General features: G+C 44.5%; 1 protein-coding gene across 1 annotated transcript in view; it reads right to left on the reverse strand.

The window, feature by feature from the left end:
• ACMSD (aminocarboxymuconate semialdehyde decarboxylase) overlaps positions 1–26,672 on the reverse strand; it is a 646,933-nt gene that overhangs the window by 80,130 nt on the left and 540,131 nt on the right. The window contains exon 8 of the mRNA XM_085645777.1: positions 12,675–12,847. Coding sequence (XP_085501903.1) covers positions 12,675–12,847 — 173 coding nt within the window. The remainder of the gene's footprint in view (positions 1–12,674; positions 12,848–26,672) is intronic.

The raw sequence follows: 26,672 nt of genomic DNA on the forward strand, positions 1-26,672 counted from the left end.
AAAGGAGGATATGTGGCTTTGATGTTTCTCACCAGCAGTCCTTCCTTCCTTGAAAGAGGCCTCCCATGCCAAAACTAGAAGTGAGCAAGGCTGCAGGCCGGGCAGAAGGTTTGCTCCCCTGCTCCATCATGGCTGTCAGACACATAAGCAACAGTCAGTCACCCAACTAAGATATCTTGGCAAGATCATTCACCTGGCTTAGCTCATATATACTACTAGATGAACGTAGGACACAGTAGGCATTAGTGACCGAGAAGGGGGAAAGCCAAAGATTGCCTATTAGCCCAAATGGTCACTTACGAGAACGAATGAAACTACTGTTATGTGGTTATTTATTATATACTATTTATGGCTTGACTTATCTTTAGCCTTGTTTTTAGCTCTGTTTATTTTTTATATCCATCTAGAGAACAAGAAAACTGACTATTCGCAGATATGAATTTTTCTGGTCTCTCTGGTTATCAACTTGTGATGCATTTTTGTATTTTGTACTTTTATGATTGATACTTTTATTGATCGAATAAAGTGATTTTGAATATTTGAATGAAACTAGTGAACAGTGGCACCAGCCAGCCACAGAAACGTGCCTTCTAAAATACAAAAATAAGAGTCACCTCAATTAATACATATTTTTAAGCAGATTAGGGCCTGGATTTGTCAGACTGTGTACTTGTCAATAGCAAGTGCTACTCTTTTTTATTTCTTTTTTGCACAGCACAAACTAGACTCATGAGAGTGGTGACGGGGTGCTTTACTAAAAGGTTCTTCTGTATTTAAGATGCCACAAGTATACCTAGGACCACAACCACGCATGCCTCTTGACAGACTCAATTCGGGCTTCTGTTTCCAAAATCTGTGGACCTTGCCTGTGAGTCTGCCTACCTTGTTCCCGCACTGCTTTTCCCCCTCATTGTGCACACGTCCCCCGCCACCGCTACTTCCATCTGCGGCCGCGGAGTGGGGACGGACCACACATCCCAGCATCCTTAGCGGCAGGGGAGCCGCCGACGCCATTTTCGCACCAGGAGGCGCACAAAAGATTGCTGCAACCTCGGCAGAGCGGGCTTCTGTTTCCAAAATCTGTGGACCTTGCCTGTGAGTCTGCTTACCTTGTTCCAGCACTGCTTTTCCCCCTCATTGTGCACACGTCCCCCGCCGCAGCTACTTCCATCTGCGGCCGCGGAGTGGGGACGGACCACACATCCCAGCATCCTTAGCGGCAGGGGAGCCGCCGACGCTGTTTTCGCGCCAGGAGGCGCACAAAAGATCGCCGCAACCTCGGCAGAGTGGGCTTCTGTTTCCAAAATCTGTGGACCTTGCCTGTGAGTCTGCCTACCTTGTTCCAGCACTGCTTTTCCTCCTCATTGTGCACACGTCCCCCGCCGCCGCTACTTCCATCTGCGGCCGCGGAGTGGGGCCGGACCACACATCCCAGCATCCTTAGCAGCAGGGGAGCCGCCGACGCCGTTTTCACGCCAGGAGGCGCAAAAAAGATCGCCGCAACCTCCGCGTCGCGGGACCACACGCGGGCGTTGCCGGGCTAAGCCCGGGCATTGGGCGGGCCGTCTGTGGCCGTCCGGGGCAGGAAGAGGCAGGGCTGGGCCCACTCACTGAGATCTGGTTTTCGTTACGAAAGGTACAGTTTGCATACACCCACATTGCGACCATCTTTATCCTATTGCCTAGTTCGTAACTGTTTACTGTGCATAAAAGCGGACTTCGACTTTCGTATCTGCAATCATCGTTTTTGAGCAGACCAATTAAAATAAAATATGCCAACACGGACTTTAAAAACTAGACCCTCATTGTTGGGCGGATCAGTGCGAGGCACATTGGACAACTTTATTACTAGGGCCGCCTCAGTCCTCGAAAAGGAGATCGCTATGGTGGAGAGACGCCTGTCGGTTGAACTTGTACAAAACAAACGCTCCTCACTTGGACTCATTCAACTGGCTGCTTCTCCGGACCCTATAACACCTGTTCCCTGTCTAATACATGAATCTCGGAGTGTCCCTAGAATCTCTTCACCTACTCGAGATTCTACCTCCTTGATACAATCTCATATTTATTTAACACCGTCTGTTTCTAAATCTCATTCTAATCCTTCCTCTGACGGTACAATATTGGATTTATCGCCTTCTAGGGCCATTGTTACAAATCCCCAGCAGAAGAAGGGTAGAAGAATTATTAACACAGGCCCTCCTCCTCCGAAAAAAAGAAAGAGGGGAGCGAAGAAACACAACAAAATCAACACACCTGCTAATAACAAATCTAACCAAGCGGGAAACACTGATATTGAATTTTCTTCCACCTGTTAAACCGACACAAGGCCCTGAAATTCAGTCAGACCCTTGTAACTACGAATCATTGATGAATGAAATTATGGGTCGACTAGAAGTATTAGTTAAATCACTTGTTCTCCCACTTCTAGAACGAACAAAGGGCATGTCCAAACAACTTGGGTCAATAGAGAAGTTGACACTAAAAACGCTGACCAATTAAAAGATTTATTGTCTAACACATTGGTATCTTTAAACAGCTCTACTGATCCCAAATCACTTTCAGTGATAAATGATAGACAACCCAATTTAGAGGCAAACAAAAAGTTACCATCTTCATTAAGCCTAAAAAACCCGTCATCTAGCAGAAAAAACAACAATGAATCAGAACAAGGCCAGATAACTGTCAATCCTCTAATTAATGGGCCCGAATCCAAATCATGTAATGTATCTGTTGGTATTGCCCAGGGAAAAAATGAGGGTCTTAATTGTCATCATATAGACTTACCCCCGGAGGCGGTCCCTTATGTTGTAGTTCTGGCAGGAGTCCTGGTGCTAGAAACGGGGAAAAAAGAGGGCTACTATGATCTGAAAAATAAGGTGATGCACTGGCTGGGACAGAACAGGCCTTTACCCTCAAACATTAATGGAGAAATGTTGAATGTCCGTAGACTCGGTTGGGTCGGTCCACGGCCGAAGGAAATTCAAGGCGATGTGATTATTGTCAATTTTAGAGATCACAGGGCAACTAGGCACATAATTAACTGGTTCCAAGGTCGGGCTCAAAGTTCCATCAGAACCTATGACCTGACCTATTTTTACCCACAGACATTAACCAGGAACTTCATACAGCCCACTACCTATTCATGGCCCCAAGCAGGGTGCTCTAATTTTAATATCCTAACATCCAATCGTTTTTCACCCCTTAGAGGGTTAGAGGATGTCGATTGACTTTCCCCACAAGATTACATCCGGGGTGCTTCTTGTGATGCAACGAAGGTAGAAGCAAATAGCGATCTTTGCTTTTCCTCTTTAACTTGCACCGCACCAATTATTAAGAAGCCATTATCATTGACATTAAACACCGATTCCGAACCAACGGATGAACTGCTGGAATCTTTGACACCTCTATCTAATCCTAAAATTACGTTTGATCAAGAGTCCACCAAATTAAAAATAGCGGCTGTATTTTGGAACGTAGCTGGTCTACGCTCCAAATTAGGGAACGACGTTTGGATTAATTTCATCTCAAATTTTAACATTTTATGCTTACAGGAGACTTGGCTGGGCTAAGGGAGGACTAACTACCTACATATCAAATCTGATTAAGATGGATGAGATAAGGGTCATAAAACTTGACCCTAATTTCCAGCTCCTCAGCCTCACATTAAATGCGAGGGACTCTTTCCTCTTGATCAATTATTATAATAATCTCTCTGATTCAGATGCAATGGAAAAAATTAATTCTATTTTTTCCTTAATATTATCTACAATTAAGAAATCAGCCAGAGAGGTGACCATTATATGGGGTGGTGATTTTAACCAGACTATCTGTGGTGTTTCTAATCCTTTTCTATGTGGTTTAAATGACGAGGATGATAATCCCATTTCACACTTCACTCATTCGACTCTAGGTAGCTCATTAAATGAAATAATCTTTAAACTAGATTTGAGAATCGCGAAAAAACCAGCTAACTCAAATTTGATGCTGGCCCCTACCTATCATGGGAGGGGATATAATTCCATTATTGATTTCATCTTGATTTCAAACGGACCTATAAAGAGGGATACTACCTTTAACATTCACCAGATCGTACTGAGCGACCACTACCCTCTCAGTATCACTTTTTTTCTTTCCATTAGCCCCAGCACCAATATCCCTAGTCTACTGGACCAAAATAATTTAGAACTAACTAGACTCAATGGCTACTCTCTCAAGTGGGCCTTAGTTGATCCAATTGAAACTGTGAATACAGTGGTCACTGAAGCATACCCGTCCGTCATGAAATGTCTGGACCTGACTACCTCAGACGCAGATGTCATTATTAATTTTGGCACTGTGATGCAGGCCGTAAAAAAGCCCTAATGGTAAAAAAGAATCATTCCACAAGGAATAGACAGGGCTGGTTTAATCACACGTGCACAGTAGCCTACTCTAAATTAAAATTTGCTTTACATAAGACAGTTAGGGACCGCGTAGAAATATCGAAATTGAGGAGGGCCTATATTGTTGCTATAAAGGAAAGAAAATTGGAATTAAAAAAACAACTCTGGGACCAACTACACGAGAGCTGTTTTAGTAATAATAGTGCCGCCTTCTGGAAGGTGGTAAAAACACCTTTTTTGACCGATAAAGGTAGTCTTCCAAGAGTAGAGGTTGCGATAGATGAAAAGGACTGGGTAGAGCACTTCTCAAATTTTTTTATGATCAATCCATTATCAATTGACGGTAGAGACAATGATTCCTCTTGCCAACAGCCTTCAACCTTTCCCATTGATTTGTCTATTTCACCTGACCAGGTCACTCGGGCTTTAAGCGCAAGTAAGAAAGGAAAGGCCCCGGGTCCCGATGGTGTCCCAATAGACTTCTTCAAAATCCATTCCGAGCTCTGGATCCCTCTTTTGACCAGGGCCTTTAACGCGCTGTGTACCATCGGCATTCCGGAATCCTGGAAAAAATCTATAGTAGTTCCTATCTTCAAGAAAGGGGATAGGAACCTAGCCTCCTGCTACCGCCCCATTTCCTTACTGGATTCCACGGGAAAAATGATGGGACGGATACTACATGACCGTTTGCAGGAGTGGGCAGCGGAAAATAACATTCTATCCGATTTACAATATGGGTTCTGTGAAGGTCTGGGGACCATAGACCAAGCCTTGAAGGTATCACTTTTGATTGATAAATATGTCAACATCAAGGCTGGAACACTTTATATGGTTTATGTAGATCTGTCAGCTGCGTTTGATTGCGTTAGTCACTCTAAACTCTGGTCCATCCTATTAGAGCTAGGGGTGGATCAGACTGCAGTCACCTTTATGAGGGAACTTTATGCTAACGCAACAGCCAGAGTAAGATTTGGAACTAGCGGAGAACTCACTGTGTCGTTTGGGGTGGCGAAGGGCGTGAGGCAAGGTTGTGTCCTGGCTCCATTTCTATTCACCCGCTACACCAATGGTTTGGAGAGGGAAATGTTGAGAGGAGCTCAGGACCTTCCCATGGTAGCAAATCGCCCAATACCAGCTCTTTTGTATGCGATGACGCGGTGATATTGGCTCGTACACCCAATGAACTCCAGAGGGCTCTAAGTAGTTATGCACTATTTATGGACACCCTAGACCTTAAAGTCAACATTGGGAAAACTTTTGTTATGAAGGCGGGTGCTGGCAGGAAAAACAAAACTAGGCCCATTTATTTGAATAAAGAAAGATTATTAACTACTGATAAATATCCCTATCTCGGTGTCATGATCGATGAAAAATTAAGCTGGAAACCGGCAGTTGAGGTGAGAAAACTGCAATTTGCAAGAACCACCTCTGCACTTGTAAATTTCTCTAGAAAACTAGGGAGAAAAGCACCTGTGGAAATGGTTAAAATCTACAAAGCCAAATGCATTTCAGTGGCTTTATATGGAGCAGGCGTATGGGGACATGCAGCTGTGGGCCCCATTCAGTCAGTAGAGAATGGCTTTCTGAAATATCTTCTCGCCCTACCAACTACAGCCGCAAATTATTCCTGCCATTTGGAACTGGGTCTTCCTTATGTGATAGACCTGGCGAGAATCCAGCCTTTGCTATTGTGGCACCGAATCTGGTCGTCAGAAAAAACAGTCTTCACCCAAAAAATTATTCAAGACTGCAAGGGCCTCGATAATGCATATAGATCTAGGTGGTTACTCTATGTCAATTTTTTTTTAACTGACTTAGGGTTAGTAAAATATTACCGCAACCCTACCCTAATTCAGGAGTTAACAAGAAAGGTTTTCTATAAACTTTGTTTTAATCATCTTGAAGACCTAAGACTTAACTCAGAGGTTATGAAACAAACAGCCAGACAAAGTCTAACAGTCCAGACGGTATTTGGGATTCAGCCTTACCTAACTTATAGTATAACTTCTTATGAATTGTTTCTTTTAGTTAGGTTTAGACTGAATCTTTTCCATCGTTTAGTGGTCTTTCCGCTGAGAAACAACTGGGCTAAAATATTGCCACCTTGCCCCTGTGATGGGAGTTCCTCCCAGTCTACCATCCACACTATTTTCTTTTGTAAATATTACATGGACCAACGGAGAAAACTACTAATCTCCCTACTAAAACGTCTGGGCTTTCGTACCTGTCGCCCAGCTTCACTTTTCTTACAGTCACTCGAGGGGGAGGGGCTGGTTCACATTGTTTCTAACTTCCTACAGAATATTATGCGACATAGACCGAACTTAGGTTAATTTAACTTATCTGATCTTACTGTCAAATTGATTATAATTGACGTTCCTAACCCTGACATCTTCCCTGCATTGCCACTTTAAACATATGAATTGAAATCACTGTGATCATCCCTGTCTGCGATGAATTTTAAATTGATGGGATTTTTTTTAAGAGAAATTTTATCATGTATTTGTTTTATCTGTATCTTTTATGACCTTTTTTTAAGGCCGAATAAAGAAAGTTTTGAATTGTACTCAATTCACAGGGTATGCAGGCAACCTTACCAAAGCAATGAGACCAGAAGTAGAACCTCTGGTGGCTCGAAGAAACACCACTCAATCAATCAATCAATCAATCAATCAATCAATCAATCAATCAATCAATCAAGCATTTGTATAGCGCGCTACTCACCCGGAGGGTCTCAAGGCGCTTGGGGGAGGGGGGTCCGCTACTGCTCGAACAGCCAGGTCTTGAGTTGCTTCCTGAAGGAGAGGTGGTCTTGGGTCCGGCGGAGGTGGATGGGGAGGGAGTTCCACGTCTTGGCAGCCAGGTAGGAGAAGGATCTTCCTCCTGTTGTTGCTCTTCGGATGCGGGGGACGGCGGCGAGGGCGTGGCTGGTTGATCGAAGCTGGCGGGTGAGAGTGTAGAAGGTCAAGCGGTCGTTGAGGTATCTTGGGCCTTGGTTGTGGAGAGATTTGTGTGCGTGGGTGAGGAGTCGGAACGTGATTTTCTTGCTGACGGGGAGCCAGTGCAGGTTTCTCAGGTGTACGGAGATGTGGCTGTGTCGGGGAATGTCCAGGATGAGGCGTGCTGAGGCGTTCTGGATGCGCTGGAGTCGTTTCTGGAGTTTGGCTGTGGTTCCGGCGTAGAGGGAGTTGCCGTAGTCCAGTCGGCTGGTGACGAGGGCCTGGGTGACCGTCTTCCTGGTTTCGGTGGGGATCCACCGGAAGATCTTATGTAGCATGCGTAGGATGTTGAAGCATGATGCGGAGACGGAGTTGACTTGTCTGGTCATGGAGAGGGAGGAGTCCAGGACGAAGCCCAGGTTGCGTGCGTGGTCTGTTGGTTTGGGTGCGCTGCCAAGGGCAGGGGGCCACCAGGAGTCGTCCCAGGCGGAGGGTAATGATCCCAGGATGAGGACTTCCATCTTATCTGAGTTCAGTTTCAGGCGGCTGTTCGTCATCCACTCGGCTACGTCTTTCATCCCTTCGTGTAGGTTGGTTCTGGCGGTGGCGGGGTCGTTGGTGAGGGAGAGGATCAGCTGGGTGTCGTCGGCGTAGGAGATGATGTTGAGGTTGTGTTGGCGTGCGATGGCTGCGAGGGGGCTCATGTAGACGTTGAAGAGGGTGGGGTTGAGTGATGATCCTTGTGGTACGCCGCAGATGACTTCGGTGGCCTCGGATCTGAACGGGGGTAGGTGGACTCTCTGTGTTCTTCCGGCGAGGAAGGAGATGATCCATTCCAGTGCCTTCTCCTGGATACCGATGTTGTTGAGGCGCTGCACTAGGGTGCGGTGGCAGACAGTGTCGAACGCCGCGGAGAGGTCCAGGAGGATGAGGGCCGTTGTTTCCCCGTTGTCGAGCAAAGCTCGGATGTCGTCGGTGGCTGTGGTGAGGGCGGTCTCGGTGCTGTGGTTGGCCCGGAAGCCGGACTGCGAGTGGTCGAGGGATCCGTTCGTCTCGAGGAAGGCGGCCAGTTGTCTGTTGACGGTTTTCTTGATGACTTTGGCCGGAAAAGGAAGGAGCGAGATGGGGCGGTAGTTTTTGAGGTCGGTGGGGTCCGCTGATGGTTTCTTCAGTAGGGCGCTGAGTTCGGCGTGCTTCCAGCTCTCTGGGAAGGTGGCGGTGTCGAAGGAGGCGTTGATGATGTCCCGCAGGTGGGGTGCGATGACGGAGTCGGCCTTGTTGAAGACGTGGTGAGGGCAGGGGTCGGTTGGAGATCCTGAGTGGATGGAGTTCATCGTGCGGATGGTGTCTTCGGTGTTGACTGGGGTCCAGGCGCGGAGGGTGGTGGTGGGGGGCGTTGTTCCGGTCATAGGGTGCGTTGGCTGTGTGCTGAAACTGTTGTGTATGTCTGCGATCTTGCTGTGGAAGAACGAGGCGAGCGAGTTGCAGAGGTCTTGCGAGGGCGTGATGTCGTTGTTTCCGGCGCTGGGGTTCGAGAGCTCTTTGACGATGTTGAAGAGTTCCTTGCTGTTGCGGGCGTTGTCCAGTCGTTCCTTGAATGCGGATTTGAATGCGGATTTCCACTGATTTCCACTGATTTTGCTGTAGCTTTCTTTCATCTCTGGGCTTTTGCCTGCCTCATCTGCTCTGGGGGTCAGTCAGTTTGTGACACGGAGGAGCGGCTTCAAGAAGGTTCAGACTTACACTCATTTCCTTCAAGTTAATTACTCCTGCTTTCAAGCTATCAAACTTTTTCATCACATACTGTAGAAAAAAACTGCTGAAAAATGACTTGTTAAATGAGTTATGTGACTAAAATCCATGTTTCACTGGAACAGGAATGAATTATTCCACAAGGCTGTATTGTTGATGTTAATTTGAGCCCGGCGTTTCCTGTGCTCGGCACCAGCAACTAATTGTCAACACCACACCAAATAACAGTTGTTTTTTAATACAATATAGTTAAAAATGACTAGTTCCTGCCTCCCCAGCCATTCCTTTAGCTTTGGGGACCTGGAATAATCTGAACTGTGGCACTTGCAGGTGAGAGAGATGGTTAGTCGTTGTTTTAGTACTGCCATTGGTAGCGATGATGGGGGCAATGGGTGGTGTAGGCTGCAGTGGACTCCTGGTCAAGGCCCTGCCACATATTATTGTACAAATTAAGCACTGATAGAACCTGACGGTCACCCACACTACTATTATCCCGCCTTCTTTGAAAGTACTACTAGTGACCTTCTATCCAGATCATCGACCTACACCAAACTATTGCCTGAACCTTGGCTGGAGCCCGATGGCTACCGAAGGCCACTGAGGCCACACTAGACCTTACATGCGACTCGCTGTTACCCAAACACACCTGCCAGCACTTGTTTGCTCATCTGCATGCATGGAATTCCAAATTGGCATAAGTGCGGCGTGTAGGCACAACATGAAACAAAATGAATAAAATAAAATGACTAATGCAAGCACGAGGAATCTTATAGTCGAGAATTATTAGGAAAACATTGTGGACGCAAGAGCAGGCGTGTGATGCCTTCATTAACAATGTGTGTTACTCGAATCCTTCAGTGTGTTATCAGTGCCCATCTTATTCAATCTCCTCACCTTCTTCATCATCTGCCTCCTTGGGAATGATATTGTTATGTTATGTGCACAAAAGCTGCATAGTCACTTTTCTTCTGCCCATATTTCTCCTTTTCTCTGAAAGCTCATTCATTATTTATTTTAATCAAAATGTTGCCCTAGTTTGTGATGAGAGCTCAAGTAATGGTCTTTCTGATGAAAATGTAATTTTGTGTGCATGGGCATTTCTTTACACTAGCTACACTGGTTGTATTAGAGGTAGAAAAAACCCATGGTGTGCCTGAGGACAGTAACCCTGCTAATTAAGGCTGAATGGCTTGGGATCCCCAGTCCCTGCACCCCTGAAAATCACTCTGAGGATGCAGCACACAATTTTCTTGCAACCCATACACGGTTGGAACCCGAGGAGAAATGCTTCTGGATAACCTACCAGTAGTGGTGGAGTAATTCGTGAGTATGACTTTAGAGCTGCTTGTAAAACGTATGCAATTTATTTTGTAAAATTGTGCTGTAAAATAAATATTTTGTGCTCATTTTAAAAATAGTTATTTGGCGGTGGTGATCCTCTCTCCAAACAAATCGTGCTGGAAAGGGTCTGCCTGGGTTCCTAGGTTCACTTGGAGCAATGAGGAGCACTACCTCCTAACTCACAGTTCTGTCTCCAGGGACGAGATAGTTTCAGTATTGGGGTCCAGCCAATGATGTTTTGGCAATTTTATACATCACCATCTCAAATACTTGTAATTGTTTAATATTGATCTGATGAAAGAAACTAGACAGCTGTGCTAAACAATGGCAGCATGGATATTAAGACTCCTGGTCGCCAAGGGGCAGATTTATAATAACTGACGCATCCCTGCATATCAGCAGGGATGCGCCAGTTATTATGCACCACAGCTGCGCCACCATGGATGCGCCGCATTTATAATGCGGCGCACCATGGGGCAAAAACGGCACAGATGCGTCACGCATCTGTGCCGTAAAAGTGGCGCATTGCTGGAGTTGGGTCGCAAGCGCGACGCAGCTCCAGCAATGCTCTGGGGGGCCCTATCTGCACAATGCTGCGTCAATCCTTTCGCCTGCTTCAAGCAGGCGCAGGGTTTTGACGCAGCATGGGCTCAAAAGTGACTGAGTGAAATCTTGTAGATTTCACTCAGCCACTTTTAGGAGGCGTTCCTGCGCCGGAACGCCCCCACCTGCCCTGGAACGCCTACATGTGGCGCAGGGCTTTACAACGTGACGCATCTCCCAGATGCGTCACGTTGTAAATACCCCGCACCATGGCGCAGGATTTGCGCCGCTGCTGCGTCACAAAAGTGACGCAACGGCGGCGTAAATGAGGCGCAAGCCAAACATAAATCTGCCCCCAAGTGTTTAAAAATGTATAAAGACTTTAACATCATCAGAATTATTTTAAGCTACACAAAGGGAAAGCAGCCCGGCCTCACCCTATCGATTTCTGTAAATAACTCTTATGCAATTTGTTTCATTTTTCAACCAAAATACTTTCTTAATGAAAACAGGATCTGACCACTCTCACTCTCCTCTATTATGCCTTTTAGAGTAGAACCTAGATTTCTCTGTTCATTGTAAAATAATTTTCCAAATATATGCCTCCAAAAGTGTCCAAAGGATCTTAGTCTCACAGAAGCCGGATACATTTACATGCTGAAAAGGATGAAAAGGCTCAAGAGTGAACGTGCCCAACCATTAATATCAGAAAATGAGGTAAGGAGTGGAGGTGGCCAGGAAAAGGTATGTAGGCTTTAAATCCAGGAGGTAAAACAAATGGTAATAAAGGGACAATGTTTATGTTATTTTAAATGCACTCAGTCCAACAGAGGCAATACAGTTTCTCTTTAGGTTCTACTTGTGGCTAAGGAGGTAAGGACCACCAACAGGCCTGACTGGTTACATGTCAAATACCAAATGTGCGCCAACAGAGATAAGTATGCCCTCTCACATCAGAGGCCATTCCCGAGATTAGGAACAGCCATCCAGCATTCCTTGTTGGGCCTCGATACCGGGATATAAGGGAGTAACCAGAAAATTACAATATCCCTCACTTTGAACCAAAGCCTTGCTGGCATCAAGACAGTGAAGCAAGTGTGCCCAACCCTACCTAGAAGAGCTCCCTTGCCTCTTCCAGATAAGCATCTATCCATTCATCCTTTCACCCATCTATCCATTTGCTGATTCCACCATTTCACCTCTGGCAGGGTCAAGGGAGTCCAGTGAACCCCCCAGACATCTCCCTGCCGGTGGGTGAAGTAATTTCTTGCACCTGCCAGAAGAGGGATCTCGGTTCCACTCGATAGTGCAGTCCGGGTGCTGCCTGCACAGTGAAAGGCGGACCAGCTGCTTCAATCAGAAGGTCCTTCTTTCACTAATGCGCTGTCCCCGGGGCAGCATGAGTTTTAAGCTGAACTGGGGCACGGCATGGTCAGTAATAAGGTGCATTGCCCTAATTAAAGGTGTGCTGCAGTGCAGACAGGGACAACAAATACACCCCTACTGTAATACGGTCCCTACTGTGTGGATATCCTGCAAATTTATCAAAAAAACATCTATCGTGGATCGCACCAAACACCTACGGCAATCACAGTCAACACACTTCTAAAATGAAGAGTTCCTCACTATTTGTTTATCACATGTGAGAGCTGGCACTTTTCAACAGCCTTTTCATGAGCAACAATGACAAAGAATACTACATATATAATCTCACCTCTCCTATTATTTCCACCAGCAGTTTTAAAGCCCGAGGGTCATGGACAAGTGAGTCAGTGTAAAACAGACCACAGTAGTTCATCGGGTCAACTTTATTGTCCACAGCACACAAGTCTGGACGCACATGGAATCCATGAGAAATTCGACCAATAGTAAAAGGAAAAGCACCCCCTGCAAAAAACAAGAAGATGGTCAAAAACTTTAGCCAACACTGAGAGCATCAAATATTTTTTTATAAAATAAATATAAAAAATATTTAGAAGATATAAATCAAGACTCTCATCATTCTGCTGAGCTTCTAGAGCTGAAGTCACTGCCAGGGACCCCTGCCAGACGCAGCCTCTAGAGTCCCAGGTTGCACACCTGAAGGGGATCACTGACAGAATATCGATGCTGAAAATATCGACCTGACAAAATATCGAGGTCAAAATATCGAATACAAAAATATCGAATTCCTATCTTCAAATAGGTAAGTACAAAAATATCGAGTCAAAAAAATCGTTGTAAAAAATATAGTTAGTCAAAATATCAAAATTTTTAAAATGTCTTAAAAGTAATTTAAAATTAATAAATTAATAAATATAATTAACTAAAACATACTTAAAAATACTTAAATAACCTTAAAATTAATAAATAATGAATGTAAGTTAAAATAAAACAAACATACATTTTTATTTTTTAATACTTATATATATATTAACGTAACATTAAGAAAAAATATTCAATATTTTTACCGTAGGATAGCGGGAGGGTAAAACTTACTATTCCCACTCCAGAGAGTGCAACAGTAGGGAAAGCGTTGGAAAGCGTACGGGTAACAATTACTATTCCCACTCCAGTGAGTGCAACAGTAGGGAAAGCGCTGGATGTCGTAGGGGTAAAAATTACTATTCCCATTCCAGTGAGTACAACAGTAGGGAAAGCGTTGGATAGCGTAGGGGTAAAAATTAGTATTCCCACTCCAGCGAGTGCAACAGTAGGGAAAGCGTTGGATAGCGTGGGGGTAAAAATTACTATTACCACTTCAGAGAGTGCAACAGTAGGGAAAGCGTTGGATAGCGGGAGGGTAAAAATTACTATTTCCACTCGAGAGAGTGCAACAGTAGGGAAAAGCGTTGGATAGCGTAGGGGTAAAGATTACTATTCCCACTTCACTGAGTGCAACAGTAGGGAAAACGTTGGATAGCGTAGGGGTAAAAATTACTATTCCCACTCCAGAGAGTGCAACAGTAGGGAAAGCGTTGGAAAGCATACGGGTAACAATTACTATTCCCACTCCAGTGAGTGCAACAGTAGGGAAAGCGCTGGATGGCGTAGGGGTAAAAATTACTATACCCATTCCAGTGAGTGCAACAGTAGGGAAAGCGTTGGATAGCGTAGGGGTAACAAATACTATTCCCACTCCAGAGAGTGCAACAGTAGGGAAAGCTTTGGATAGCGTAGCGGTAAAAATTACTATTCCCACTCCAGAGAGTTCAACAGTAGGGAAAGCGTTGGATAGCGTAGGGGTAAAAATTTCTATTCCCACTCCAGTGAGTGCAACAGTAGGGAAAGCATTGGATAGCGTAGGGGTAAAGAATACTATTCCCACTCCACTGAGTGCAAAAGTAGGGAAAGCGTTGGATAGCACAGGGGTAAAAATTACTATTCCCACTCCAGAGAGTGCAACAGTAGGGAAAGCGTTGGATAGCGTACGGGTAACAATTACTATTCCCACTCCAGTGAGTGCAACAGTAGGGAAAGCGTTGGATAGCGTAGGGGTAAAAATTACTATTCCCACTCCAGTGAGTTCAACAGTAGGGAAAGCATTGGATAGCGTAGCGGTAAAATTACTATTATCACTCCAGAGAGTGCAACAGTAGGGAAAGCGTTGGATAGCGTAGGGGTAAAAAATACTATTCCCACTCCAGCGAGTGCAACAGTAGGGAAAGCGTTGGATAGCGTGGGGGTAAAAATTACTATTACCACTCCAGAGAGTGCAACAGTAGGGAAAGCGTTGGATAGCGGGAGGGTAAAAATTACTATTCCCACTCGAGAGAGTGCAACAGTAGGGAAAGCTTTGGATAGGGTAGCGGTAAAAATTACTATTCCCACTCCAGTAAGTGCAACAGTAGGGAAAGCGTTGGATAGCGTAGGGGTAAAAATTACTATTCCCACTCCAGTGAGAGCAACAGTAGGGAAAGCATTGGATAGCGTAGGGGTAAAAATTACTATTACCACTCCAGAGAGTGCAACAGTAGGGAAAGCGTTGGATAGCGGGAGGGTAAAAATTACTATTCCCACTCCAGTGAGTGCAACAGTAGGGACTGTAATGATTTAAAATATTATTAAAAATAGATTAAATATCAATACCAATAAAATATGAATTAAAATAAATTTTCAATTACATATTATTTTATAATTAATCAATTATAAATACAATTAAATATTAATTATAAAAATAATTACCTATTCTCAATTAATTAACAACTAATTAATTTCCAATAACATAAATTAATTAATAATAAAAATATATACCAATTAATAATTAACAGTAAATTCATTATCAATACACAAAAATAATATTAATATGTAATTGATTACAATTAAATTGCTTCCCACCCTATTCCCCTATAAACACGCAACCCACTACAGAAAATAAATTAATAAAATTAACATAATTATCAATTAATACAAATTAATTACCAATTAATAAAAAATAATTACCAATTAAAAATTAATTAACAATAAATTAGAAATCAATACCAATAAATAAATAAAAATTACATTATTACAGTTAAATTACTTCCCACCCTATTCCCCTATAAACCCACAACCCGCTACAGAAACAGAACTAAAACGCAAAATTAAATTAAAAATAATTAACAATTCCTAAAAATTAAAAGTTAATTTACTATAATTAAATTACTTCCCACCCTATTCCCCTATAAACCCACAACCCGCTACGGAATTAAATTACGCAAATATTAAATAACATAAAATTCATTACTTCATTAAAATGTAGACATACATTACAAAAATAATATACACTTTTAACACATATACTAACATACAAAACACTTTTAAAAAAATCGATATTATTAAAAATTCGATATATTTTAATGCCTATATTTTATACTTCGATATTTTGACAATCGATATTACTTACCTTCAATTTTTAACCACTATATTATGTCCATTTGATATTTTGTCCATTCTATATTTTTACTTCGATATTATGTCCATTCGATATTATTTTTTCGATATTATGTCTAGTTACCCCTGAAGGCGCTTAACTCGTAGAGCCTTCTCTTAGGACACTGACTGGTGTACACACAAAGAATTGAAAACTCTCCTCTATGCCACTATAAATTCGATCATAGTAGCAGCACTGCTGGGAAGAGAATGCAGGCCTGACAAAGCAAGAACTGGCAAGGCAGATATAGAGGGCACTCTTAGCACATGTGAAGGCAACACTATTGAGTTTAGAGCGACTCTCATTAGTTCAGAATTAGGTGGGAGCCATCATGCAGCTTTATCCAAAGGTGGCCACTCCCTTCACAGATGCTCTCGCTCCCCAGTTTCTCCACGGTGTCTTGAAGCACCATATTACTCCAAAGATAGGTTTACAATATTACTGGCACGACAAATCCAAAGCACCACTGGCTGAAACTCCCTCTTACATGCAACAGCGCATCCCTTCCCTCGATATGTTGGTGAGCTATTGAAAGACTTTGATTTTTGAGCCATTTGGGGCAAGTGAGACATTTTCAGTGTGGCTGGAACAATGTTGCTCATATCCTAGGGGAAGGGGTAAGAAGAAGAGTGTTGAAATTATGAAGCAGAGCATGATAAAATGTATCCAGTTTATTGAAGTGTCTCCTCTCTCCACCATACAAGTCTTCTCTCCACAGATCACAGAATAGAATTCTCGCATCAACAATCTATGGCAAGCTTTAAAGGAACGGTAAAGAAGTACCAACAGGTAGAAAGTGGGAGGGATGCAGGGAAGAGTGGAAATATCATGTCATGTAAACGAGAGGGAAAAAATATACTCATGCATGCATAACCAATGCAGGAAAAAACTAAGCAATGACGATACCAACATTGTGATAAGATAGGAAGATATAACAGATCTCTCCCCGGGGGAACGATTAAAAGAAAGGTGGGGAATGAGAATATCATCGGCCACAATTAAAACTTCACTTCTTCATGTCATAGTCTCTGTGCCATTTTGGGATATTGCGGATTCTGTAGCTGTCGGAATATCTGAATGCAGGGTTAGTGTGCAGATTGGACATGGCCAGAACATCCTTGGTTACTTTGTTACTAAGTGGGTTGTTTTTGGCTAACCTGTCCATGCTCCAGTTTTTCCCATTGTCCATGATAGCCACACTATGTTTGATCGTCACCATCTGAATTTTGAATCACCACATTTGCCAATGGGATTCTTGAAATATATCCGGTTCCCCAACACCCATTGTGGTGGTTTAGTGCCATGTTTGAGGTCATAGTAGGTCTCGTATTTGGCTTGGTGTGATGCGATCTTACATCTGCTGCCCCCTGGATTGTGTTCTACACTTTCACCTCCCCCCAACCAATTAGGAAAGAATTTTGTGCAGGGTTCCTATGAGACCAGTGAAGGGGGATATATACCTGTGACTAGGTTGGGAGTGGTGTGGTATGCCCATAACATTTCTTGGAAAGCCCATTCATCTGGAACGTGGTTGGCGCAGGCTAGTTGTATGCAATCTATGATCATCCTATTCATTCTTTCTACTAGGCTGCTGGCCCTATGGCAATACACTGTAGTTTTGAGGTGAGTGATGGCCAGATTCTTAAGGAATTCCGTCATAACAGATGAAGTGCATTGCACCCCATTGTCAGTGACAATAGTGGACGGAATGCCTTCGATTGTGAATGTATCTTTTAAGAAATGTATGCGAGATTCAGTAGTGATTTGGTTCACCATTCTCGTGACTGTCCAATTGGATTGGTAGTCTACTAAAATGAAAGCACATCGTTTTAATACACCTTTGCGGGTTATGGGGCCTATGATGGCCAAAGCAAGTTTTTCCCACGGTTTGTCTGGAATAGAAACTGGGGACAAGGGAACCTTGTGGATCATTTTGGATTTATCACTATTGGCACAAATAGTGCAATCCTTTACTCTAGTGTCCACCATAGAATCCATGTTGGGAAACCAGTATCATTCCCTAAGCCTAGATCAGGCTCATTCTAAGCATGCTCCATAAGTGTTCTGGTGGTATATTTTTGTTGTTTCTCAGTAAAAGTACCTTACTTAAGTTGATTTCGAGGCGGACTTCCCAAAACCCTTTGACTTTGTCACTGACTGCACTAGAAGTATTGGTCCATCCTCGGGGGTATACGCTTTGAGTTGGTTTAAAGCCACATCCTTGCCCATATACTCTTCCCACTCCTGAGACGTGATGGTTGCAGAACTAATTTGCAGAAAGAAGTATTCCAAAGAATCAAACTGCTCATCCTTGCTTAATGGTGCTCTAGAAAGGAAGTCAATCTTTATTCCCTGGGACATATTCTACTTTAAAACAAAAATGTTCTAAGCCTAACTCCCATCTAGCTATGCGAGGTGTGCTACAAGAAGAACCTTTGCAGCTGAACATATATGTGAGGGGTTTATGGTCAGTACGTATGCAGAACTGTAGGCCTCATAAAAAACTTGAAATGTTTTACTGCCCAGAAGCATGCAAGGCCTTCCCTTTCAATGTCTGAGTAGTTTATTTCCAACTTGGTAAGAGTTCATGAGGCAAAGGCTACAATCCTTTCCTTGCCCTCAAGTATTTGAGAAACGGTGGCTCCTAGTCCCTTGTTACGGGCATCAGTAGGCTGCTTCAACACCCTCCGTATGCTTTGCAAAATCTACAAATGGATCCCCACCGAAACCAGAAGGACGGTCACACAGGCCCTTGTCACCAGCAGGCTGGACTACGGCAACGCCATCTACGCGGGAACCATGGCCAAACTCCAGAAGAGACTCCAATGCATACAAAACGCCTCAGCATGACTCATCCTCGACATCCCCCGCCATAGCCACATCACCGCCCACCTGAAGGACCTGCACTGGCTTCCGGTCAACAAGAGGATCACCTTCAAACTCCTCACCCACGCTCACAAAGCACTCCACAACGTGTGACCAGCATACCTCAACAAGCGACTCACCTTCTACACCCCCAACCGCCAACTCTGCTCCGCTGACCTCGCCCTCGCCACCGTTCCACGCATCCAACCGAACAACCACTGGCGGCAGATCCTTCTCCCACCTCACCGCCAAGACATGGAACACCCTTCCCATCCACCTACGACAGACCCAGGACCTGCTGACCTTCAGGAGACTCCTCAAGACCTGGCTGTATGATCAGTAGCTGCCTGCCCCCCCCCCCCAAGCACTTTGAGACCCTCACAGGTGAGTAGCGCGCTTTACAAATGTGTGATTGATTGATTGATAGTTGCACAAGTAAGGAGGTGAAAGTATAGCTTCTTTTATTCTATTGAACGAGGCCTGATTTTCATCTAACCACTGATATTGTGTGTGGTTTTTACTAGTTCTCTGAGGTTGAATGTCTAATCAGCAACATTTCTTACATATTTTGCCATATATTCTGCCAGACCTAAAACGGATTTGAGTTTGTCTTTATTTTCAGGAGCAGGAGCATCTTTTATGACTTCCAGTAAGCACATTTTTTGGATTGAATCCGACTCTAGAACTTGTGTGCCCAAGGTATTCCCCCACACTGACACTCAATTGGCATTTATCTCTTTTTAACGTTAACCCTGCATTTTTGAATTTTGTGAGTACTTCCCTCAATATCCTGTCATGTTCTTCGGTAGTAGCTCTATAAATTAGAACATCATCTTGGAAACACAGAGTTTTAGGTACTCCTTCTAAGATCGGTTGCATCATCTTTTGAAAAACTGCCGCCGCGGAGGCACGTCTAAATGGCATACGCCGAAACATGAATGTGCCCATATGTGTAGTGAAAGCCAATAACCATCTGGACTCCGGGTGCAGTTCAACTTGGTGGTAGGCCATGGAGAGGTGCAGAACACTAAATCACGTAGCTTCTCCCATTGTGCGAGCATTTCGTGAATGCGGAGTAAGGGATGTCTTTCAACCCAGATGTTGGTGTTTATGTCACGTAAGTCAACACCTAACCTGATGCCATCTGCATGGTTTTATTTTTTAAATTACAATAGGTGCTACCCAATTAGAGCATTCTATAGGTTGTATGATGTCTAAGTCTTTTAGCCTGGTGAGTTCTTTTTTAATGGGTCCCACATGAGATGGGGTATTGGTCTGGTTTTGTGAACAATGGGTTTTGCATTAGATTTTAATTGGATCTTGTGCTGAAAATCTTTTAGCACTTCCAATTTATCTTTGAAGACCTCAGGGAACTCACTAATGACTTGTCCCCCAGTGACTGGCCGGTTTACTGTTAAAACATGTTCAGGGTTCCTAGCAGTAGAATGACCAACATCAAGACAGGCCGGACAGCTGACCGCTAACCTACTGATTACACACGGGGAGGGGGAAGATGGGGGTCCGTGTGTATATTATTTCGGGGAACCTACGGCGCTATATACACCAACCAAATGACTGAGGACCTGGGCGTGGATCCACAACTGGGCCACATCAAAGTACTTTCATGGAATGGTAATGGGTTGGGAGACAGAATAAAGAGGGGAATTGTACTGCAGTACATATAGAGACAGGCCCCTGATGTGGTGTTACTGCAGGAAACCCACATACAAGGTACTTCCTTTTGTACTTTGAACAGATGGGGGTATAAACTAGTGGCCCACGCGGGGTACACCAGGGGATCGAGAGGGGTGGGGATTCTCCTTCGTAATTCGTTCCCCTTCCAGGTACAATCAATGTCGCATGACACGATGGGCAGGTTTGTGACCCTATCGGGCACCTGGGAAGGCAGATCACTCAACATTACGTCCCTTTACGTTCCAACACCACTGCACTCCTCAGCCTTGGCTGATCTGGGATCACATATACTTAAGTTACCTGAGGGTGAATCGTTGATTGGGGGGATTGTAACCCGGTCCTTAATGGGGACTTGGATGGGAGGCCACCGAAACAGGGAGAGTGAGCTGGGAGAGCGCTGGGAGAATTTTTAAAAGCAATGGGTCTGATGGATGTTTGGAGAGCTTATAACTCGTCATCCCTACAGTATACCTTCCACTCGGGAGTTCATGGAAGTATTTCCAGAATAGATTATATAGTTGTAGAGCCAAACAGCTCTCTATGTTCAGTGAGGCGGCACACCTTCCCAGAGGTATCTCAGACCATTCCCCAGTTATAGTAAATTATGGAGGCAACCCCTCCGCCAAGAGACATGAGATGACATTTAACCTCTGGTATTTACGAGTGCCGTCCATATGTGAGGGGCTCATTGAGGCGCTAGAAAATTACTTCACAGAGAATGATGGGTCGGTGAACTCGGCCTCCACGTTATGAGAGGCTTATAAAACAGTGATCAGGGGGCAAGGAGTATCAGTGATTGCGGGATACAAGAAAGAAAAGCGAAAGCAGTTACATACGATAGAAGAAAAAATTTCACAATTAGAACGTGAGGTAATAAACTTAGCAACCCCCAACGTCAAACATAGATTGCTGTTACAGCAAAAAGAATATAGAGAAATTGCAGAGGAGGTGGCTAAAGCTCATTACCACGCCACTCAGTGTTGTGTATATGAGATAAGGGACAAGGCGAGCAAATTGCTGGCGTGGTTGGACAAGCGTGAACAGGCCACTAGATGGGTGTTTGAGATTGAGACAGAGGAGGGGTGCCGACGAGGCGTGGCATGGAATGCAGAAGAAGTTCTGAGCAGATGCTCTGAGTTGACGTACACACCAGCCCTCTTTATTGTCTGTGTTGCGTCACTGTGCTGTATTGCCAGTCGATCATTGGCACAGTCCTCTAATTACAGTATGTTGGTTCAGTGGAAGGAGAGGTTAATGATTTTCCAGGCGTGGAGATTCATGTGCCGTATCCTAGCGACGCTGTTCATGTTGGCTTATTGTTCTGGTCGGAAGAGGTGTCAGCAGCAGATGATGTTGTGGTTGTTTCGAGGCATTGTTGGCAAGAGGAGTCTTGTTATAAGCGCTGATGCGCACAGCACCCTAGTGAGATGGGCCAGTTTGACGTTTGTCTGTGGATCTAAGTATCTCTAAAGCTCTGCATCTACTTGTCTCTAGAGCTGGTGTGTTTGCTGCTCGCGAGCCCGTCTTCTGGATCTTCCTTTCATGTTGTGGGTCGGAGGTGGACTCATTCTGGTGCTATTTGTGCTGTGGGCTTGGTTGAGAGGTCGCTCACCAAATATTTGACTGTAATGATTATGTATACGCCTAGTGCCATGCAAATTCCGATTCATTTGTCTTGAAGTTTTTTGTGTATCCATTTGTTAACATGCTTAATAGATGAGTGTTGCATGTGTGTCAGTATTTTGATGAGTGTTGCACTTTTGTTGGGTGCATGTTCTTATGCGGTATGGCATGTGTATCATGTCTTGTGTTGCATGGTGTAGTTTCCTGTGCGTGGCAGTGTGTTGTGTTCAGTCTTATTTATGGACTGTGTATGGCTTGTTGGTTGGAATATATCCCTTGTGTGTGGGGATGGATGGGTGTGAACATACCCAGTGTTATGATTTTCTTTAAGTAGAAATGTTGTGTTGGATGATACCCTGAGCTAGTGATGAGTTTCTTTTATGTTGAAATGTCTATGGTTGGAATATACCATAGTGTGATGTATTGGGAACATGTGTGTTCCTTTGTCCAGTGAGGTGTGCTGTAGTGGGAACATATGCGCTCCTTTGTCCAGCGTGGTGTTATAGTGTGAACATGTGCGTTCCCACTACAACACACCACAGAGCTGCAAAATAACATGCCAGGCACACTGTGAACAGGTAAAATTAGAGGTGTGCATGTCACCCTGTATTGAGCAGAGCAGGCTGTAAAGTTGAACAACAGGTAGAGGTGAGTGTGCCACTGTAGCACCTCGTACCAGAACTGCAAAATGACACACCAGGATTTGCCTTCTGAGCCCCACCAGAACTGTTTGAAGGAAGCTCATCGCAAGACAGAGATGAAGATCTGCCCTGCCAACCACCAGCAAAGGTAAGCAGGGGAGGTTCTCCTTACGAAGCCTAGAAAAGGCATGCCCAGGGGATGTCCCCCACATGCCCAAGATCCAGGCCAGAGGTATGCCCATGCCCAGGGGAGGTTTATCTTCCGAAGCCTTGCACCACCCTGCCAAGCTCCACCAAAAAGGCACCTTGTTCTCACTTGGGTGCTGAGCACAGCGGCATCAGCACTTTAGTGGTGCAGCTTAGTAAACATAATAAAAAATGTGCAGGTGTGCTGTAGTGGGAACATGTGCGTTACTTTGTCCAGCGAGGTATGCTGTAGTGGGAACATGTGCATCCTTTGTACAGCGAGGTGTGCTGTAGTGGGAACATGTGCGTTCCTTTGTCCAGTGAGGTGTGCTGTAGTGGGAATATTGTGCAACCTTTGTCCAGCGAAGTTTGCAGTAGTAGGAGAGCAAGATATGATAAAATGAGTGTGCGGCTTTACACGCCGGACAAAAGAGGGAGGGGGGTCCTTCAACCATTGGTGTGCATGCCAACAAGCAGAGCACACTGGTAACAGGTAAAATTAAAAGTGTACGTGCCACTGTGAATTAAACAGAGCATGCTGTAAATCTGTACAGCAGGTAGAGATGGGCGTGTCACCGTAGCAACTCGTACCAGAGCTGCTAAATGACACACCAGGCACACTGTGAACAGGTAAAATTAGAGGTGTGCATGCCGCCGTGTATTAAACAGAGCACGCTGTAAATTTGAACATCAGGTAGAGGTGAGCATGTCACCATTGCAACTCGTACCAGAGATGCAAAATGACACACCAGGATTTGCCTTGTGAGCCCCACAAGGACTGTTCGAAGAAAGCTCGTCGCAAGGCAGAGATGAAGATCTGCCCTGCCAACCACCAGCAAAGGTACACCCAGGGGACGTTCTCCTTACGAAGCCAAGCAAAGGTACGCCCAGGGCAGGTTCTCCACACCGATCACTGTGCTGCAGATCCAGAGCAGAGGCTCACCTATGCCCAGGGGAGGTTCTACTTCCGAAGCCTTGCACCGCCCTGCCAAGCTCCACCATGAAGGCACACCCAGGGGAGGAACAAGGACAACATTGATCCAACTGGAAGGTAGCGGCAGACCCAAAGGGAATCGCAGAATCTGTCATGAGGTACAGAGGTACCTGAAAAAAGCGGCAGAAAATGTCGTGGAGGAAAGCGGCACTGGGATCAGAGATTGAAGGTAGAATAAGCTTTGCTGCGGGGGTAAAGTAGGATCTTGCCCGAGTGTGAATACTACTGATGTCATTTTAACATGGTTGGGCCTAGTACTGATAGTGATATTTCCAAATGTGATTTAAGCCCAGAAATACCTGATGTTCATATTGTATTAATTACATACACCACGTGTGGAGTCTCTTTTGTGATGCTCAGTGTACTTATTGTGTGAGAGTGCTGTGCCAATACTTTCACATCGCCTCTGTGATAAGCCTGATGCCTCAGTGCCAAACTACCCCAGGGTGAGTGCGGGTTATACTGTGAGTTTAATCACCCACCCCTGATGGGAGTGGTAGGTTCTGTCTGGCTAGGGCACCACCGCAACCAACCAGAAAGTGCCCGTTCCAACAAGAAAGAACTACATTTTACTGCAATGTCTGAAGTGATAAATATGTTCAATGCAACCAATTTTGTAGAGTTATTGTGAGAAGATATGATTGTCATACGGGGTGGACTCTGATTAACTTCTTTTTTTTTATCAAGGGAGAGGGTGCAACATTAACATGATTGATGTTCATTGGTAGACAGACCATGATATAATTGAAAGAACAGAATGCATCAGCATAATTGTCACCTATAAATGTAAAATAGGGTAGACAAGAAAAGCTACTTTACTGAATGTTGCTCACAAGCTGTGACCCTGTCCAAATAATTATTTCATAATGTATCAGGACTATAATCTCCTTCAGCTTCATCATTTACACAACTCCAAATATCTGTTATAATCTTGCTCAAGTCATATTCAACAAGATTAAACTAATATGGAACAACATCCAGGCAGAAGAAAAAATATTCCTACACCTGATAACCTTTCTCCAACCACTCACAGCATCCCAACTGTGATTGATTTTAACTTAATTCACACCAATTAAGGGGGCTGACAGGTTAACAGATTATGCATGTGGTATACTGGGAATGTTATGTGTCTTGAAGCAAGCAGTCCTGTCCTGCAATCTTAGTTCCCCAACTTGACCAAATTATTTGATCTTGGGCAGCTCATGTTCTTCCTAGACCACCTTCTCCTTAGCTGCCATTATCTGATGTGATGCATAGCCACTATCTTTGATTAAAGGTCTTAGGGTGGGTGCTGTTTGCTCATGGTTATTTCACTCTCAGTGTTTGCATTCTTCCTTTTTAGAAACCCCTTAAGGTAAACATTTTGATAAAGAGGCCTGTGTAGGTCACTTTCTGCGGTCCAAGTCCTCCCTCCCAGGTACCATAGTAATGGTCTATAGGTCCTAAACTCATAGGCAGGGCCTACCCCTGGGGGTTCAACCATGGCTGCGAGGCTCCGTAGAGGGAGGGCTTCTCCCCGGCCTTACAGCTAGGGAACATGACAGCAGGGGAACGGTTTCCTCCCCTGGAGCAGCCCATCATAATCCAGAGCTGTGAGTCCCAAGGAAGGGTGGTCTCATCCCCTGGGCCTCACAGCATTGGTCTAGTGCTTTAAGGCCCATGGGATGTGGCCCCACTGCCCTGAGGCTCACATGCATGGTCTGGTGCTGCAAGCCCAGGGCAGGAGGGTCCCCGTCAATGGGCCTCGCAGCCGTGGTCCTCAGCTCTCGATGCAAGGGCCAATTAGGTTGGACAACTTTCCATTATCACTTCACAGCACAATATGTGCCTTTGGAGACACACTGCACTTGTGGAGACACATGGCATGTGCATAGACATCAGAAGATGTTAGTTTCAAATCAGAGGAACTATGAGTCACAAAGCAGATTTTTGGGATTTCATTCTACGTCACCTCCTCTAAAGCAGGCCATGTTGAAAGATATCTCATCTGGAGATTTAGTTTATCCAGTGTGATTACTCTTCATGCTATATTTGAGTTCTCGTCCCTTTACCACCTCCTGAAGTAGGCCTTGACTGCTTGCTATTGCAAATTGTGAGTGACAAGTTAAGAAAATGAACTCTTACATCCAAATATAATGAAATAGTCTTTGAAACACCAGTGGTAAATATCAGTATCTACCATGCATACTGGGCAGTAGGTACCCACTGCCACAAGACCTGGTCCAGTGATTATGTTTTATCCATGAAAATAGAATATTTGTCATCTAATCTCTGCTTTATAATGGAAATAAACACTGTGTTCTAAAGCGGAGCATGACCCATAACAGAGTGACAATTTCCTGAGAGGGACAGATCCTTCGCCTTGCCATCAGAATCACTGACACCCCAATTGCGGTCTAGAGGACTAGTTTTTGTGCATCCATAAGACACAGTTTTTTGTCCCTGTCTCCCAGTTGTACAAATTGTGTGCTCTTGGACAATCACTGTCTGAACTTATTGCTCTGCTGCTCCCTTTTTAGCAAAATTGGGAGTATACTAATTCAAAGTAAAAACTGCTAATCAGCATGATTTTAAAAAAATGGACTGAACATTACCTGGAAAGAGATAGGTGCCCAGTTACAAGGCATTGTCACCTAAATGCAGGACTGTGGTAAACATATAGCCTCTGCACCAAGTAGCAGTGCACTGCAGTCCGTGGTCGACTAATTTAACCAACTGATCCTGGGCAAATAACACTATCCCTGTGCCTTATCCTCTGATCTGAAAATATGTCAGCATCTTGAAAGAGACTTAATATAAAAAAGCTGACACCAAGTG

The sequence above is a fragment of the Triturus cristatus genome, chromosome 3_1, assembly GCF_964204655.1.
Source record: "Triturus cristatus chromosome 3_1, aTriCri1.1, whole genome shotgun sequence".
Taxonomy (NCBI): Eukaryota; Metazoa; Chordata; class Amphibia; order Caudata; family Salamandridae; genus Triturus; species Triturus cristatus.